This window comes from Haemorhous mexicanus, chromosome 6, assembly GCF_027477595.1.
Source record: "Haemorhous mexicanus isolate bHaeMex1 chromosome 6, bHaeMex1.pri, whole genome shotgun sequence".
In the NCBI taxonomy this organism is placed as follows: Eukaryota; Metazoa; Chordata; class Aves; order Passeriformes; family Fringillidae; genus Haemorhous; species Haemorhous mexicanus.
In genome coordinates this window covers 28,321,160-28,338,584 of record NC_082346.1, presented here as the reverse complement: position 1 = coordinate 28,338,584, position 17,425 = coordinate 28,321,160, and the positions used below count along the sequence as shown (strand labels likewise).

Genomic DNA, 17,425 nt, shown 5'->3' with positions numbered 1-17,425 from the left:
GATAACATTCTTTGAAGTAACTCCTTTGAGGAGAGATTATAAATTAGAAGTGTACAAAAAGCTGTGATGAGGTTACCTTCTGCGCAGTGCGGAAATAGATGCTCTTGTCTGCCCCACAGCTTATCATTCGCACTTTACCATCGTTGGCTGGAATAAAAAGGCAGGAGACAAAAAATAAACACATATACAAGGTGGAGGAAATGTTTCAATTTATATCATTGCTCATTTATTCCAGTCCTGATTAGCTAAGACTGACTTGTCCCCAAGCAGCAAGAGAAGCCCCTTCTCAGGGACAGCATTTGTCTTTCATGCTCAGAGAGCATGAGGCTCCAACACAGAGGCTTTTCAGAACAGATTAGGATGCAATTCTGTCTTGTCCCTCACCAATATGCTCATATCTCTGCACCACAGCACTTTGTGGCAACATGGCACATTCACACTCAGTAGAAGCTGAAAACAGGCAATAGTAACTTTTCAGACCTTAGAGCTAGACCCATCTTTCTTGCTGCCCTTTCTTACTCCAGGGTCAGGCTTCCCTTCTTCCCTTAGGACTCTTCCATAACCAAGCAGCTCCTTCAGCAAAGCAACACCCGATAAAACTCCAAGTAATGACAATGCATCCAACATCACACAGGTCCTGCACCCATTTAGAGCACGCCAGCACTTGGCTCATAGACCAGCACCAAGGCCTTAGCTGCCAAGCCTTGAGCCCACTTCCCCCACCTCCTGGGAGCTCAGCTGGCTGCTTTTAAGACCAGCTCACTGATGAGACAGATTTGTCAGAGAAACTACTGCTGGCCTTGGAGCTCCTTCAGAAAAAAAAAAACTTGAAAAAGCCACACAGTTGCTTTGGGGAGCCCCTGCTTCAGTGAGTCTCTTCACTTGGGAGTGGCTTTCAAGCTGAGGTTCTCATCCTTGAGTCCCAACTGAGCTACACTGCAGCAGCATTGCAGCCACACCTGTGCCTGGACATGCACCCCACCGAACCAAAGCATAACCCAATCCACGGACTCACCTTCCTGATCTGAGCTCCATCTTGCCTTGCTAGTATGGACTTGCCTGGCAGGCACTGAACTGTAGCTGACCCTGATCACTCCAGAACTTGAATTGCTTGAATCCATGGTCTTATCACTATGGATTCACCAGGTGACCTGGACTACTGTTCCTGTTCATATCCTGTGGTACTTTCCCAGAGAAAGTGGAAAAGGCCACTACCTTTGCCTGCCTCCCTGTCACCCCTGGTTACTGCCTTTCCCTGACAGAGCAGACAGTTCTTGCTGCTCCCGACTGGTGTCTGACCATTGGTAGAAACCGAGTGCCAGGGATAAAATGTGCTCCATTACTAGCAATGCAAAGCCTTACAGTGGCTTACAATCACAAATTTACTTTACCCAAAGCTTTTTTTTTTTTTTCTGTGTGTTTTGTGTGATTTTTTTTGGACAATGACTGTTCAGAGTTCTCCTAAATTAGTTCTCTCTGAAATTAGAGGGAGTAAATCATTACAGCAAACAGTTTTCCAAGAAATTATGAGGAGAGGTTCTCTTAGGAGAGAGGAAGGAGAAGAAATGAAAGCAAAACCAGAAAAGAAGGCAAGTATCACATTCTGTTAAGACTGCAAGTGAAAAAGATGACCAAAACCAACCCAGCTGCAGCTTCAAATTGACCTAGTTCAGTATTCAAGTAGATAAAATTACAGCCACAAGGGGACAACAGCAATGCTCAAATACAGCTTTGGCGGGAGGCCATGATTTGCTACCTGCAAATTTCACTGCAGTGATGGAAGAAGAATGTTCATCCAGGGTTTGCTGCAGGCTATAGTCCTTCCCAGCATCCAAGACATGAATCAATCTATCCCGACTGGCTGAGGCTAAGAGCTTTAAACCTGTTAGAAATTGAAAAAGACTGCAAGATCATGACTTAAAAAGTCATTCTTAAAACAGCTTCTCAAGTCTTCTTGAGGACAAAACATTATACTGCTGCTAACTGCATATATGGACACAAAGTAACACACCTGAATTTTGCATTACAATAAGAAACAGAACAAGCTGCAATCTCAACATACAATATTTCAATAAAAAGTAAGAGAAAGAAGACTTTTTCAAAGTCTAGCTCTACTGGCCCAATACTTGAAGCCTCATTTGAAATCTGGGAGTAGTTCAGCATGACAATTTTAATATACCATAGCTGGACATTCTGACTTGCTCAACATTACATTCATAGGCAAAGGGGAAGTAGCTCAATTGCATTTACCTGTGTCAGGCTTGGAGTATTCTAGGCATAGGATCTCAGAGTCATGGGCTTCCACCTTCAGCATTTCCTTCAGAGACTGCAACTCATATATTCTAGGACATAACATATCTCATTTCAGGATGTTTAATAAAATTAGCAAGACCTGGTTATTTTCTCATGCCTGACCAGTCTGCAATCTGCATAAGAAGCTTTATGGGATTACCTGAGAGTGCCTATCCTGTCCCCCGAGGCCAGGTGCTCCCCACTGGGACTCACACAGACAGTGCGTATCCCCACCTTCGTATCCAGCACTTGTGCATCAGCTTTTTCTGCACTTCCTGCTGAGTTGTAATCAGTGTCCAGAAGTACCTGAGTGTTGTCATCTACATAGATGATCTTCATCAAGTCCTGGGGGCACAATACACCCAGAAATATTTACTAGTTACAAAACATCAAAGCAAAGCATCTGCCTTGGAAAATGAGCTCCTCGCCAACATAAACATTTTATTGGCAACAGTGCTGTAATTGGTAGGACCTTTTAGTTAGGAGCAAGCACTAAGCCCCTTCAGATTGTAGGATAAAAGTTTCACAGCTGTGCCTCACAATCACCCCTTTCAAAAGATTCAACCTAGAAACTAACAGTATCTCCTTCACTACTGAAAAGCTCTGGCATTAGTGATTACAACATATTAGGGCACAAAGCAGGAATATGAAAGACCTCTAGGGATTATCTAAGTCAGCAGTCTGAGTACTGACAGAAAAAGCAAGATTCTTTTCCACCTGATTCCTGAAGTCAGGGCTGCTGTGTCCAGAGATCTTCAACCTCAGATGAGAACAGAAGCAAATGTCCATATGTAATCACTGCTCTGTACGATCAGCCTCCCTCTAATATAGATGAAGTGAGTGCAAACTTTTTCATTCAATTTCCCAAACCTCTGCTTCATTTAATGCATCTTTTCCAAACAAATCTTAAAAGAGTCCACACATTACAGAGATGCAGAAAAAGAGAACTAGCTCTCCTGAAACATATGGCTCTTATGGAAAAGACTAAGCTTGATGAATCTTTGGGTGGTTTATGAAAAGAGCAATAGCCCCCAGGACCATTTCAGACAACCTGTCCTTCTACCCAGCACTCCTTTCTTGTGTCTTCAGGTTCAAACATTTAACCAGATTTGTGCTCAGTTTACAGAAACCTGGGTTGACTTGGAGATCCAAAGAAATCTGGGCCTTAACTTGGGTGAAGAAGAGCAACCCCAAGGACAAGGAGGTGATCCAAACCTAGGATCTTACATTGCTGAGGATGTTGCGGTGCAGGGCTGTGCCGTGGATGTTGGAGCTTTCAGTGTTCCACAGTCGAATGGTGTTGTCAGAGGAGCAGGTGATGAAAGAACCAGGGGGGAGGCAGGGCTGATTGTTGTCCTTCACCTCTGGATACATCTAAGGGCAAGTAAAATCAACCCCTGAATAATATTGCCTGGCATCTGGCACTGTAGACACTGGTAGCAAGTTTCAAAACAAAATGAGACAAAAGGGGTGTCCTCTCTGTTTTCTAAAGGTGAAAGCCAGACAGTTCGGACAAAAACCTATTTGCAGACCAGAGCTTCATACTGACTTCAAACAAATGTTCACGGAGCTTCCCTCATCACAGAAAACCTCCTTAACAAACCAGTATCCTTTGTTTCTAATAGTTCAAAGAGAGCACCTCAAATCCCAAACAATGGCCATGCAATAACCACCTTGCACTGTTGTTTGCAACTTTCATCTACTACTGTCAGTTTATAATTCAGAAGGAAAGGGTGAGATGCAATACATAAATAAAAACAGAGTTCTCAGCCTCTTCCCACTTTCTTTTTACTCTCCCCTCTCCTAACCTTTGTTAGACGTATTTCAACATATTAACAACCCCATTGTTTCCTATACTTCCTTTCCTTCCCTCTGTCCCTCTGAGGGAAAGCCAACTAGACAGACTGCAAGATGACAGACACTTGAGAAGCTATTTCCACATGTTCAGGTAAATATTTCAAGAAGGACTAGAGTTCACTATTTTATCACTATTTCATGTTTTTGACTTTGAAGCAATTTCTCACCACAGATCTCAAGCAATTTTTTTGAGGCCAGCAATAAACTCTTGTGCATTTTCTAAAAAGATGCTCTGTATTTAGGTTAGTTCAATTCTGCTCCCTCTCCCACCTCTCACCTTTTAATGGCGAGATTTTTTTTCCCAGTTGCACCACACATTTGGTCAGCCATTGTAGTGCAGCCAAAGAACTGTTCCCAGGCCCAGCAGCAAACACAATAACCACAGGTGAAAATCTGAGTCAATTCCCTCTACAGTCAGCATTTGCATTCAAATTGGGCAGCTCGTCTGATGACTTTCTCAGCTGCAACTCACAATCCAACATCTGTGTCTGCAGACAACGTACCTCAATGTTCCACACACAGGAAGAGTGATACAAAGCAGAGTACACCTTGCCCACTTTCTTTGGATCTTTGACATCCCACACATACAGGCTGTGGTCATTGTATACACAGGAAAGCCACTGGTTGGTGGGGTCAAAGGTCAAGGCAATCGTGTCTGGATACTTCGCATCAGCCACACCAGAGAAAAGACGGCTGCACAAAGAGAGAACAACAGCCCAGTTAACTTATGCTTTCAAGGAGTTGGGGCAATGTTCAAACAGGAGAGCTCAGATTCTCCATGGGGTGCTGTTGAGATGAACAATGGCATCTATAGGTAGAGAGAGTAGCTGGCCAGGAAGACCTGTCTCTTGAACAACCAAAGTCCCAAAAGAAGCCTCAAAGCCCCATGGCAAAAATCTTTCTCCTTGCCATCCAACTGTAGTCCAGTCATACAGAGCAAGCCTGCAACAGCTCAGAGAGATCTGCAGCAGGCTACCAACTTTAATCCATAAAAAGAGCATGCTCCAGATGGCAAAGGTCTGGGGAGAACTTCTAACCCCCACAAGCCTCCCTTGCTCTCATCCACCCTTCTCCACAGTACCTGGCCTCAGTCACACTTGCGATGTCAGTTCCCAGGAAGTGTGGCTTTGGCAGAGTAGTGACAAAGTGAAGGTTCAGAGGGTTAAAAATCCGCACGGTGCCGTCAGCGCAGCCACAGAAGATGTAGTCATGATTCACAGAGATGCAGTTTGCCACAGTGGTCTGAGGAGGACACAGCACATCAGAGAGCAAATGAGAAATGTGCTCTCATGTCAAAGGTCACCAGACACACATCAGGGAGAACAGCGAACTGACAGACAAAGGAGTCATGGTCAGAAAAACAGCAGTGAAGTCGAGCCCTGGGAGTAAGAAAAAGCCTAAAAATCCATTTTTCCTTACTGAAGAACTTTCCAGCCAAGGTCCACTGCAGATCCCAAGCAGTTAGAAAAAAGTCCAGTTTCTCTGCCACCCACTATGATGGGAGGCCAACCAAGCTACACATTTGCTCTAGCTGAGTCCTACTCTGAACATTGTTTTTATTTCTGTGACAGTCAATGACACTGGCAGGCAAGCAGCACCTCACCCTCTACTAGCACACCAACACATTACCTGTCAGAAGGGGATAAGAAACAGAACAAAATGGATTTTCTTCCCCTCCCTTTGGGATCTGTACAAATGGCAGAGAATGGCACAAAATGGAGTGTGGTGAAAAGGGGATGAGTTCAATGCAAAAAGTTTTTTCAACTTACTGTGAAGCTGTCTGTATTCTGAGCGAGAGAGAAAGGCAGATTTTAGAAAGGAAAGAAAAGGAAAGGAAAGAAAAGAAAAGAAGAGGCATTTCACTTAAGTGAAAGCGTGGACAGACTTTCCCCCTTGATTTTAATACACAGGATCCTTGTAGGCGGGCATGTTACATTCAATTGAAAGGAACTAGTGTGATCAAATTCTTAACTATGGGCCAGCCTGATAGTTTAGAATAGCCAAATCAACTATCATCTTGGGAACCTGCATTTGAGATGCACAAGGCAAGTAAGACACTGCAGAGTGGACAGAAACCAGAATCCTTCTAAAACTCCTACTTGCCCCAGCCAAGACAGAAGGGACTATACAGGAGTTGCCATAAGGACATTGCTTTGCCGTAGAGCAGTCCCTGTAATGCTGAGGCATGAGAATGACAGAGACTCAACGATCAGTAAAATCCCTTTGCCAAGAAATAACACTATTCTTGCCCAGCCTTCCAGAGTAAATCACAGGGTTGCAGAGGCACAATTATTTTCACTGCTTGTGGTCAGCTTGTACCTCTGAGTGCCCTTATTATTTGTTCTTCCTGCTCAATTTGAGCAGAATAGGAGGATGTAAAACTCACCCTCAGCTCCACCCACTTGTCTAGCAGCCTTTTTTCATTGAATTCACAGAGCAGGCCTGAGGATGTGATACAGAAAGTGCTGTCAGCTTTTTTGCCCCTTCCACAAGCCACGTCCGCAAAGAAGTTGTTCCTCAGTTCTCCAAGCAATCCTGAGCGACCCAGCAAGGGGACTGTGGCATTGACCTATCAACAGAAAACAGTTTGCTACAAATACAGCAAGGCACTTCAGGCAGGCAGTGATTTTAGAACATCAATCCCTGAGTGCTGAAGTGATTCAAAGAAAGAACTGTAAATAGCCTACAAGGAGAGGTTTTACTTGCTGTTCATGTTTACAACTGTTCATGAGCACACAGGAAAAATCACCATAGGTGAATTCTGCCTCCCAGAGAATAACACAACAGCTAAAACTGTTAAACACTTTGGTTGATGCTTCAAAATTACACTCACAACCTCTTGAGATGCTCATACCAATGTCAAAGATCTTTCCCCACCTCCGTGCTCCAAGGACTTAAATGACTGCAGCTCTTTTCTAGTTTATTTGTTCTTCAGTATATGTGATTACTAAAGAACAAGCATGCTGCTATGCAACTCCAAGAGTGACATCCCTACATCAGTGCAAGACAAGCTTTTAGCACTATCAGCCCATGAGACTTGAGAGCCAGGGGTGGAAAGCTATCCTTGCATCCCAGAAAAATAAAAAATTTCCCACTTCCCACAGCTCACTGGGGCAAAAAGCACCCTGCTCTAAGACAGAAATGCCTGTTTACAGGTTGGCCTTGATGCACTTTCTCTCACCTTGGAGGTTTTGCTGTCATCCAGATACCAGAACTTGATATGTCGATTTCCAGCAGTGACAAAGTAACTGCAGTCCTCTGAGAATGACACTGCTGTCACTTTACTTGAGACTTTGTTGGCTGCCACGACGATGTTTTTCTGGAAACACAATTGTTTAGATTGCTTAATTTCACTGCTCAGAAGCAAAGGAAACTAATTTCAATTACAGGCACATATCCAGCACAAGCAGTGCAGCAGGGAAAAAATGAAACCCAAACTATTCCCCATTCACCTCTGTATACAACCTCCTCAGCATTAGCTGGGAACACTGATTTGGCAGACAGTATAATTCACATTTATATTCAATTCCTCTTCCACATTAACTATGATCAAGAACAAATCAGCAGGCACTAGTGCCTGCAGGAACTTGGTATGTGAGCCATGACAAACATGTGGGTTTCACAATCACCAGGAGCTCAGAGCAAACCCATTTCCCTTCCTAAACAGCAAATGCAGAGGTAGGCCAGCACAAGGAAGAACTCCCCCAGCCCCCAGGCAGCAATGAGGGCATCACACTCAAGATGAGGAACTGGTATTTTTCACAGAGAAGACCGAACTGGTTCTTCCATAAATTCTTCTTTCTCTTGAAACATGTTATACTTTACCAAAAGACTAAAAATACTCAAAGACCATCACGGTACTGGAAGAGAAAAAGCAAAATCTGTTATACTTCAAATGTGCACCTCAAAATGGCAAAGTTTGGGAAAGAAGGAAGAAGATACAGGTACAGAAAACAGGATGGAGACTGCTCAGGCAGAATGGTCAGATGGCAGCATCACACAGCACCATTGCTCTGTTTTCCTCCCCCTGCCTTTCCCCAGTTAGAAGTGAGATAAACAAGTTTTCTGCTTTGTCTGTTGTGGATTTGCAAGCATGCAGCAAACGGCTGACAACAGTGCACCCCTTTTCATTCTTGCTGTGTTTCCTTTACCCTTCCTTTTAGGGATTCAGCTGCTCCCAGTCTTCCAGACACAATGCCCTAGCACACAAACTATGTCACTCCAAGGGCCCCATCGGACTGTGGGGAGAACTGAAGAAACTGCTGGCAGAGCTGAAGAAACCAGCACAAAGGGAGTCTAGCCTGCTGCACCATCACCATGGAGGATCCCCCAACCCAGAATGAAGGAAAGGCAGCAATTATCATAACTTCTTTCAAGACAGTGGACAGAGAAAAGCTTAGGACTCTTGCAGACCTCAACATCTGGATCATTGCTGTGGTCTTTATTTAGGGAAGAAAGAGAATCCTACAGACAACACGGTTTTTCTTTTCCATCACAGTCAAATGACTAGGTCCACTAGGCAGGAAAAATGGGGAAATCAAAGCAGCAGCACAGAGGATAAAAGGGTTGTGGTTAAAAGTGAAGGAATATGCTTCAGGAGATCTGTATTCTCAGTCTTTACTGACTTTGGTCAGGTAAAGTATCTCTAGTTTTGGTTGGTGTCCAGCCTGCAAAGTAAAGGCCAGCTAGAGCTCCCATCACAGTCTGGAGCATAAGCTTAAAGTGTGTGTTCTTCAGCAGGAAAGAGTCAGACAGTCCTTACCTCAGAAGTTCTCATGTGCACAATTATACAGTGAACAGAAAAACCCAGATAAGCAAGGGAAAGCAAAACTACTTGTACTGTTTCACACTTGCCATGCATTGTAACCCTGACCAAGTCACTACTTTCATTTGTATAACTAGAAATAATCCAAAGACTGAACACTCAATTTGCAGCACAGACATACACACTTGGGTTCTCTCACTACACACAGTATGTGGCTATATGAAAAAACAGCAAAGACAAACTTCAGCTCACACAGAAGATAACAGTGAGAACTTAAATTACAGAAAATATGATGAAGAGAGTAACATACTAAATGAGTGTGGACTTAGAAGCTACAAGAGAAGAGGAGGCTCTGAGTACCTAAAGGAGGCCTACAGGAAACATGGGAAGGGAGTTTTCATCAGGAAGTGTAGTGATAGAACCAGCAGTAATGGTTTTAAACTGAAATAAGGTAGATTTAGATTAACTATTGGGAAGAAATTCTTTACTGTGAAGGTGGTGAAGCACTGGAGCAACCTGCCCAGAGAAGTTGAGGATGCCCCATACCCAGAAATGTTCAAGACCAGATTGGACAGGGCTGTGATGGGGTTTCCACCTGGTCTTGTGGGAAGTATCCCTGCCCATGGCAGGGGAATTGGAATTAGGTAATATTTAAGGTCCCTTTCAACCCAAATCATTCTATGATTCTGTGATCCTGTGAGATTTAACAGATTCATTGATTTTTTTTTTTCCTAAATCATATCTCTTTTAGAGAGAGTTACAGCACTTGAAGAGGTAGAAGGAGCATCTATTAATACAAAAGACTCTTAGCCCACAAAAAAGAAATGTTTATTTTCTTAACTACAAAAACCAAATGCTTAAATGTTTACTAGAGGATGAGACACAGGCTTTGTCTACCAAGAGTTGCCTCAATCCAGTGACAGGCAGAGCGACTTTGATCAGCTTTCACCCATTATGAATCCTCTACATTCCCTTTCTCAAAACCAGCCAAGAGTATCCACTACACTACAAAAGAAATCTCTGGCTGATGAGAGTTTCCTTCCTTAACCTCATAAATTAGATTTTAATAAGCCTCTAAAAAACACAATGGTTTGGCAAGGTTTCAAAGACCAGGCTTTTCTGGCTGGACAGAAAAATGTAACACATTTCCAAGCATAAAAAATATCCCTTCATGGAAATGACTTAGACCTTTCCTAAGGGACCATAGCTTTCTCTCTTGTCCAAATTTTTCTGTATCTATGAATGTCAAAAAACAAATAATAACTACAGAATATTAAAAAACAAAAAGCAAGATGGAACTGAAGTAGTTTACAGTCAGACCGGAAGCTCTTTCTGATTTAGCAACACTGTGTGGTCCACCCAACCTCCTCGAAAACTTACCTTCCATGACCACACGTTGACAATCATGTCATGCTGGTACCCCACTGACACAATGTACTTGGAGCTGGGGGAGAAGGCAACACAGGCCACACCATACTTGTGCTCCTGGAGCTCTGCCACCTGGGTTCGCTCAGCCACATCCCACACCCGAACTGCTGGCATGTGGCCGCTCTGGAAGGGACAGGAACAGACACAGAACAGGAGGTGTAACCCCAAAATCAGTTCTGACACATTTGAGCAGGTAAATGTGCAGGAGCTGGGAAAAAGATGTCTACATGGTGCACTCACAATAGGTTTAGCAGTTCCTTTGATTCTTTAAAGCCCAGGTTGAGACCAACCAGCTAAGGGGTATATGCATTTCAACAGCTGTGCAAATTAATACCACCTCCCCTGCTTTAAACCTCTTCTTATGCTACTCACAAAATGCTAGTCCCTGCTCTAGCTAGGGACTAGAACAATACTCTTGATACACATCCCTGGTGTTTGTAATGGGAACTTACAGCCTGCTTGTGAAAAGGATTATAATAGATTGTTATCCCTAGACCCAGTGAATGAAAAGCCCTCACATCCTCTGCTCCTAACACAACACAGACATCTGAGATATCAAACCAGGTCATGCCTTACAAAAACATGACATGGCTGTTGTGGGAACTCTCACACACCATCTGAGGGAAGCCTCTGAGAGGCTAGCAGCATCATTTCTGTCACAAGGTAACACACAGATGCATTCTGCCCAAAAGAGTGTGGGTAGGGTAATGTCAGAGAAAAAGACATGGAGAGAACAGAGCCTCTGGTTTAATGTTTGCTCTCCAGAGAAACAGAAATGCCAAAGCAGCATTTTCTGCCAGACAAATCTATTCTTTTGTTTAATTGTTTGTTATCAAACCAAATTAAAAACAAGGCGCACAAGACGAGCTGAAACACTGGCCAAAAAATGTGCTTGATGGGCAAATCTTACTCAAGTAACTGCTCATGATTCCACATTGAAGTCTGTCAAAACAGTAGCTTGTAAGATAACATATCCATGGCAACATGGAGAATAGTACCTTTTTGATTGGTTTTAAGTTAGTCATTTGATTGTGTGGGAGAGGCAAGTCTCATCACAAGTAGAACTTGAAGCTTTAAAAGCTTAAAATTGTGCATGTTTTAATTGCCTTGTTCAAAAGCTCTGCTAAGCAACTGCTTGTGGCCTGGAAAAATGCCGTGGTCAGATTTAACTGCAGTTGGTACAGGTCTCCCTCCTCCAACACAGAGCTCAGGTCTCAAGGTGGCTGGCAAGATATTACAATGAGCTGATTCAGCTGCTCTTCAAAACAACTGCTATAATTAAACACATACCTACATATATAACTATTTCCCAGTAACTTAGCATACATTCCAGGATCTTAACAAACTGAATTTGCATTTCATCTTTTAAGAAATGCTCACCAAAAGGCTGCTCTTTGGTACCCCCACGGACAAGGGCTCTACACCTCCATGCGGAGAAATAAAAAATAATAATTAAAAAGAGGGAAAAAAAAGAGTTTTCTTATGAATTTGAAATATGTAAAAGACATTTAATACGTATGGCAGCCAAGGACTAACCTCCATGCTCTCCTCCCTGAAAAGCCAGCCATACAGAAAACTAAGGTGTTATTAGGCAGAATTAGCATAATGCAGCTACAAGGGAGCTTGAGAAAGTGAACTCAGAAAGCATTTCCCTGTGGGACAGGGGATGAACTAAGACACGACTGCTGACACCAGCAGGGGACACTGCTACACTAAGCAATAATTCAAATCTCAGACACGAGGGAGGATACTGAAAAAATAAATGGTTTTACAACAGGGCAAGAGGAGACATGTTTTGCAACAAGGGGAAAAAAAAAAACAACAAAAAACCCCATAAAATCCCCAAAACCTCCCCCTACAACAACAACAATAAAACCCCTACAAAGTTCAAATATAACTGGAACAGCTTTTTTTTTAATAATTTTAATTTACCATTTACCCCAATAAACTTTCAATCAGAAAAGTTTGTTAGCAAGAAAAGTTACCACTTCATTTTTTACCATTTTTCTTACTCCTAATGAAAAGCATCAAGCACCAGAAATTTTTAAAAAACAGAAAATAAAAGAAGGCACCAGAATCATCAGAACTGAATACCATGAGCTATGAAACCTCATGTTTTCACAAAAAAACCTAATCACTACACCTAATGATGGAAAATTCATGCTTACTTTTTCTGTGTCATGGTAGCCTCCATCCAAAAAAAACTCACTCTTGTTTGTACCCTCAGTCTGATCCATACAGGATTCAGGCCCAGGTTTGGAGCCACCTGGGAACATGACAGCTGCCATCACAGTGACCACACTGGGGACCTCTGGAGAGAACAGTCTCCACCTTGACAGCTCCAACACAGGACAGTGACACACTTCTCCTCCCTGTGGCTGAGGTTCAGGAGGAGACCTGTCTCACACATGCTCCCTCCCCATCTCTTACAGAGGCACAGGGACTAGTGGTAAACTGCCATTAATCACACACAAGAGCAAACTAAGCCCTACCATATGAAGGTCAGCATTTCTGTGGATTTTTAACATCTAGCAATTCCAGCCTCATGACACAGCCTGTGTCTTGAACTTCTAATGCAGAACAGACACACAATGTACTCATCCTTATTCTCCCCCTTGGGCATGTTGGGAAAGAGGAAGCAATTGCTGCCCCCAGCCAAACAAACAATGCCAAACCACAGGCACCAGCATCTTCTGCGACTATTCCTAAAACTCCACTCCATGCACACTTTTCATTTTTCCTGCAACACTGTTTCTAGCTTCAGTTACTTTCTGCAATCCTGAAGGGACAATGCTAAACTCAGGCCAAGTACTCTTCATTGATGCTAGAGCAGAACGATACTGTGTGTTCTTTTGCTTATTTTCATTCTACCTTCAGCCCACAGATGCCACCCCAGAAGACCCATCCCCCAAGCTGACATAGTTAAAAACTCCCAGCAGGAGCACCCAGTGCCACCCACAAGCCAGCAGGTCCATTGAACAGTGAGGCAACATTGGAACTCACTCCTCTGTGTGAAAACATCCTGTTTCTTCTAAGCCACTCTGCCCTGCTTCAAAGTGCAATGGACAAGGTGCACCCTCTCTCCTCTCACACTTACCTCTCCTGTAACCAAATATTTTCCATCTGGAGAGAAAGCAAGTGCTGTAATTGTTTTCCTAAAACAGAGAAAATAACACTGAAAAACATTTCCAACATTGTGACTTCATTTCAATACAACATGACTGGGGAGTAGGTTGGGACAAACTGAAAAAATGCTGAAGTCACCCATAATAGCCTGACATAATGGTTTTGCTTTGCCATGGATTCCCTGGTGCCCAAGACTCAAACAGCAGCTTAAAGCAGCAGAAAAGGTCCAAAAGTTGAGGTTCATTGCTGCACCTTTATTCCAGGTACAGGACTATGTCACACTGCTGGCTTCAATAATGAAGTCATCATTTTAGGTGGAGGGGGGAAAAAAAGTCAGATACTATGGAGCTGTAGTAAGATCCCCTCCATGTCATGACCATTACCAGTTCCTCTTGGGATCACAATGTTTATGAGGTGGTACTTTGTCAGCGGTAGCACCTCATGTGAGAAGGAGGTGGAGGCAAAGCAGCAGGCAGCCTCTCCCCAAGGCAACTCTAACCAAGGGGATTTAGCCTGGGGCAACAGCAGCTCCTGCACTTCAGTCAAGCCATAAAAGTCTTGAATTCACCTCACAGAAAGCAAGTCCAGCTTAAAGCTTTACTCACCTGGAGCTGTTTAGAATATGGTGTTGCTTATTTTTTCTAGGGTTGAACAGCACAACAACACACCTAGACAAAGGAGACACAAAAACAAAGAGAGATTATATCACCACATGCATAAAGATAACCAAAGAGCTACCCTTGTTGGACAAGAAAAAAAAAAAAAAAAAAAGAAAAGCAGCAAAAGTAGTCCCAAAAAGCTGCTCTATCCCCTAATCCCAGTCTGAGCTGAGGTTAACTGAAAAACAGAAAGCAAAAGAACAATCCAGAGGGAAATCACGTCTCTCCCATGTTGAGGAATTCCATTTGCTAGTACCATAAATAATTACCTTTCCACCCTCCAGGAGCCCTGAGTCTGATTGTTCAAGCTGGACAGAAAGGTTGGCTATGAAAGCTTGTGCAAAGCCCTAATGGATTATGCCCCCTGCCATAAAGGTGACCCTGTGTGCCGGGCACCAAAGCAGCGTGTCTAGTGTAAGAGTAAGAAGGTAGGGAAGAAGGAAAGAGGGGATCTTTTGGAAAAGATCTGGGGGGGATGCAGGAGGGTTAAAGGCACTAAATTTCTGTGCCTAACCTTAAAAACAGACAGGACAGAAACCACTGAGTATAGCACAAGAAGTGACTCACCGGTTGAGAAGTGAGACATATGATGCCAAAAAACTATTGACCTAAGAAGTCTATCTGCATAAACAGCTTGCTCAGGGGCCTTGCAGATATCCCTCAGTAAGATGAACTGCTAAAGCAAGCAATACTAAGCTCTTGGTAAGCAATATAATCACCTTCACTGTGATCAAAACACCTTTATTGCTGACATGGGGGGGGAAAGGAAGGAGAAGACACCCCATCTCCCACTTTTCTTGCCCACAACACATTACTTCCATGTCTTAGCCCACAACTAAACCTACAGCTGTCACACATACTGCAGCCTTCCTCACTCTCCACAAACATCCTATACTATTTTTAAATCTTCATGTAACAGCATTTGTCTTGCAGCAGAGCACAGTAACAACCAGTAGCAGAAAATGCTGTTATGGGAATAAAAAGATAGAGTAACAATTGCTCTGATGACCTTGTGACGCATTTTTCACTTCACCTCTAAAACAGAAACTGTGGGTTTTGCATCTCCCTCTACAAAAACACACTGCTGGAGTTTGGAGAGTCCCAGCTCCTCCTTCACTGCAGTGTTGGAGGAGCACTGCAGGATGTCCCTGCTCCGCTGCCAGCAGCCTTTGCTGCACTGAGGATTTCACTCACATCACCATCGTGCTGGGACTTGCTTGCAACACAAGCCAGGCTACAGACATCAACCACTGGGAGAAACATGCAGGACACACAGGAGAAGTATAGGAGATGGCCTCGAGTAAGGAAGTAGAGGAGCTGGCCTGAAACAGCCAATCAGAAGGGCAAAAAGCTGAGGTATCACAGAAATCCACTGCAGAACCTCACCAACGGACCTCAGCAACATTTCAAGACAGACAGCGCACACTCGCACACAGGACAAAGGCACCTTGGCACCAGGGTGCCTAGAACAAGAGCTGCATCCTTCCAGGCCCCACTCCACATCCCCAGCAGCAGGCAGGGTCAGGAGTGCTACAGGCATAGCTCGGGGTAGACAGGGCCCTGCAATGCCTCTGGCATCTCCTCACCTAGCCCTGACAGCTTTGGTCTGACCAGGCTGCACTGCCACAAGAAGTGTCAGTTTTGAAAAGAGGGCAGAAAAGAGGAGTGACACACTAATATCTTAAGCTGAGAGTCCTTGGCTGGACCTTCCACACTCCATTAACACTGCTAGCTCAAAGCCAGCATCCAAAGCACCAAGGATGCACAGGATATGCCCTCCCCTCCTTTAGATTACTCTACGCTCCAGCCAAGCCATTTCACACACCCTTATCCACTCATACCTTACCCCAAAGGCCAAGGTAATAAAGGCACCAAACTTTCTTGACAGTTAAAGGGCAGATAGCCACGGTTGGGGATGTAACCTTGTGGAAGAGCAGAGAAAGTGTAGATGAGCAGTTTGTTCAGACTAGAATTGGTCTTTTTTACTCTGGGGAACCAAACTGGAGAGCTTCAAGTCAAAGCCATGCCACGTATTTCTGAGGGATTAGTGCAAAGAAGCAGGTGGTTTGTGTTCCATTAACAAGTCAGGGAAGGTTAAGCCTTGCAAATCACAAGATATGAAATAGGAAGTTAGCAGATGTGAAAATCTATCTAATCCCAAGCTTCCAGCTAATCAGAAAAGCAAATCAAAAACCCATTATGGTTGGATGGGGTTAATGGACCAAAATCCAGCAGAGTTAAAATAAGGATTAATTGTGCTTAAAATGAGCTTCAGAAAACCAGAAAGAATAAAGGGAAGACATGAAATCTTCACAAAGACTTTCTTATGCATCTCTTAAAGTCAAGTTTCTGTTTCATTGTAAGGAACTCAGCAGAGAAACAGGACTTCAGAGAAGTGAACACAGTTTAAAAAACAGAGGAAAGATACAAAATATAAACCACTGTCTTCAAACCAGCAAGCAAACAAACCACTTCCTAGAACAGTGTAGTGGGCCAAAAAGGTCCAGGGCTTTGCCATTAGTAACTTACAGGGCTGAACTTTTGGCCACTTACAATGATGAATTTTAGCACAGTGGCACCCCAGAACAGCCTGTGGGCCAGCAGGCTTCCTCCCCACTCTCTAGACCTTGGCCAAATCCAGAGTCTACAGGGGAGGTAAGAGACACCACCCAGCTCACATACCAGGGCAAATCAACAGACCATTTCAAGAGCCACACAGATCCTAATGCCAGAGCAGCTATCATAAATGTGGATATTTTAACTTTGTCTTAAGACAACTCTATGCTCGATTCACAGAGTTTGACCCATAATTAATTAACACTAACTGAGGAGCAGGGGGATAAATCACAGTATCGCCTTACAGGTGAGCAAGCACTAATTCATATCACAACATATTAATTCTAACTCATAAGCTCAGCAGAAGAAGATATTTTGATTTGTCAGTTAATAATTAACATAACTTGGTAGTTAGTTATGACCTTCTTGCCAACAAAACCATTTAGCCATGATTAATTAGTCTTTTGAACTTGTTTTCTTAAATTAACTGCTACCCAACAAAAGCCACCCTACTGCAATGCTCTCCCATGCTGATTTTCCACCATTCCTCTCCTCTCTGTCACACTCAAGGGCAATGAAGACTTCAGCCAACTCCAAGGATGCCCTATTAAGCAAGATGGCAAACTTCAAACCATCAGTGGGGCACAGATCCTGTTCTGGGAGTCAGGAGCATCCAAGTTTGTAAACTAGCTCCCTCTCAAAATGCTTGGGAAGGTTTCTAGACCGTTCCATCCTAAAGAGC

The 17,425-nt window shown here is 43.5% G+C and overlaps 1 protein-coding gene across 4 annotated transcripts in view; it reads right to left on the bottom strand.

Annotated features, from left to right (window-relative positions):
• The window catches only part of MAPKBP1 (mitogen-activated protein kinase binding protein 1), a 101,592-nt gene that overhangs the window by 33,773 nt on the left and 50,394 nt on the right, over positions 1 to 17,425 (bottom strand). For all 4 annotated transcript variants that reach the window (XM_059849506.1, XM_059849505.1, XM_059849507.1 and 1 more), the window contains exons 4-15: positions 14,074 to 14,136; positions 13,440 to 13,497; positions 10,295 to 10,465; positions 7,331 to 7,468; positions 6,536 to 6,718; positions 5,231 to 5,391; positions 4,653 to 4,842; positions 3,520 to 3,666; positions 2,453 to 2,637; positions 2,251 to 2,342; positions 1,757 to 1,882; positions 77 to 147 (exon numbers count right to left, since the gene is read on the bottom strand). In XM_059849506.1, coding sequence (XP_059705489.1) covers positions 77 to 147; positions 1,757 to 1,882; positions 2,251 to 2,342; positions 2,453 to 2,637; positions 3,520 to 3,666; positions 4,653 to 4,842; positions 5,231 to 5,391; positions 6,536 to 6,718; positions 7,331 to 7,468; positions 10,295 to 10,465; positions 13,440 to 13,497; positions 14,074 to 14,136 — 1,585 coding nt within the window. The remainder of the gene's footprint in view (positions 1 to 76; positions 148 to 1,756; positions 1,883 to 2,250; positions 2,343 to 2,452; positions 2,638 to 3,519; positions 3,667 to 4,652; positions 4,843 to 5,230; positions 5,392 to 6,535; positions 6,719 to 7,330; positions 7,469 to 10,294; positions 10,466 to 13,439; positions 13,498 to 14,073; positions 14,137 to 17,425) is intronic.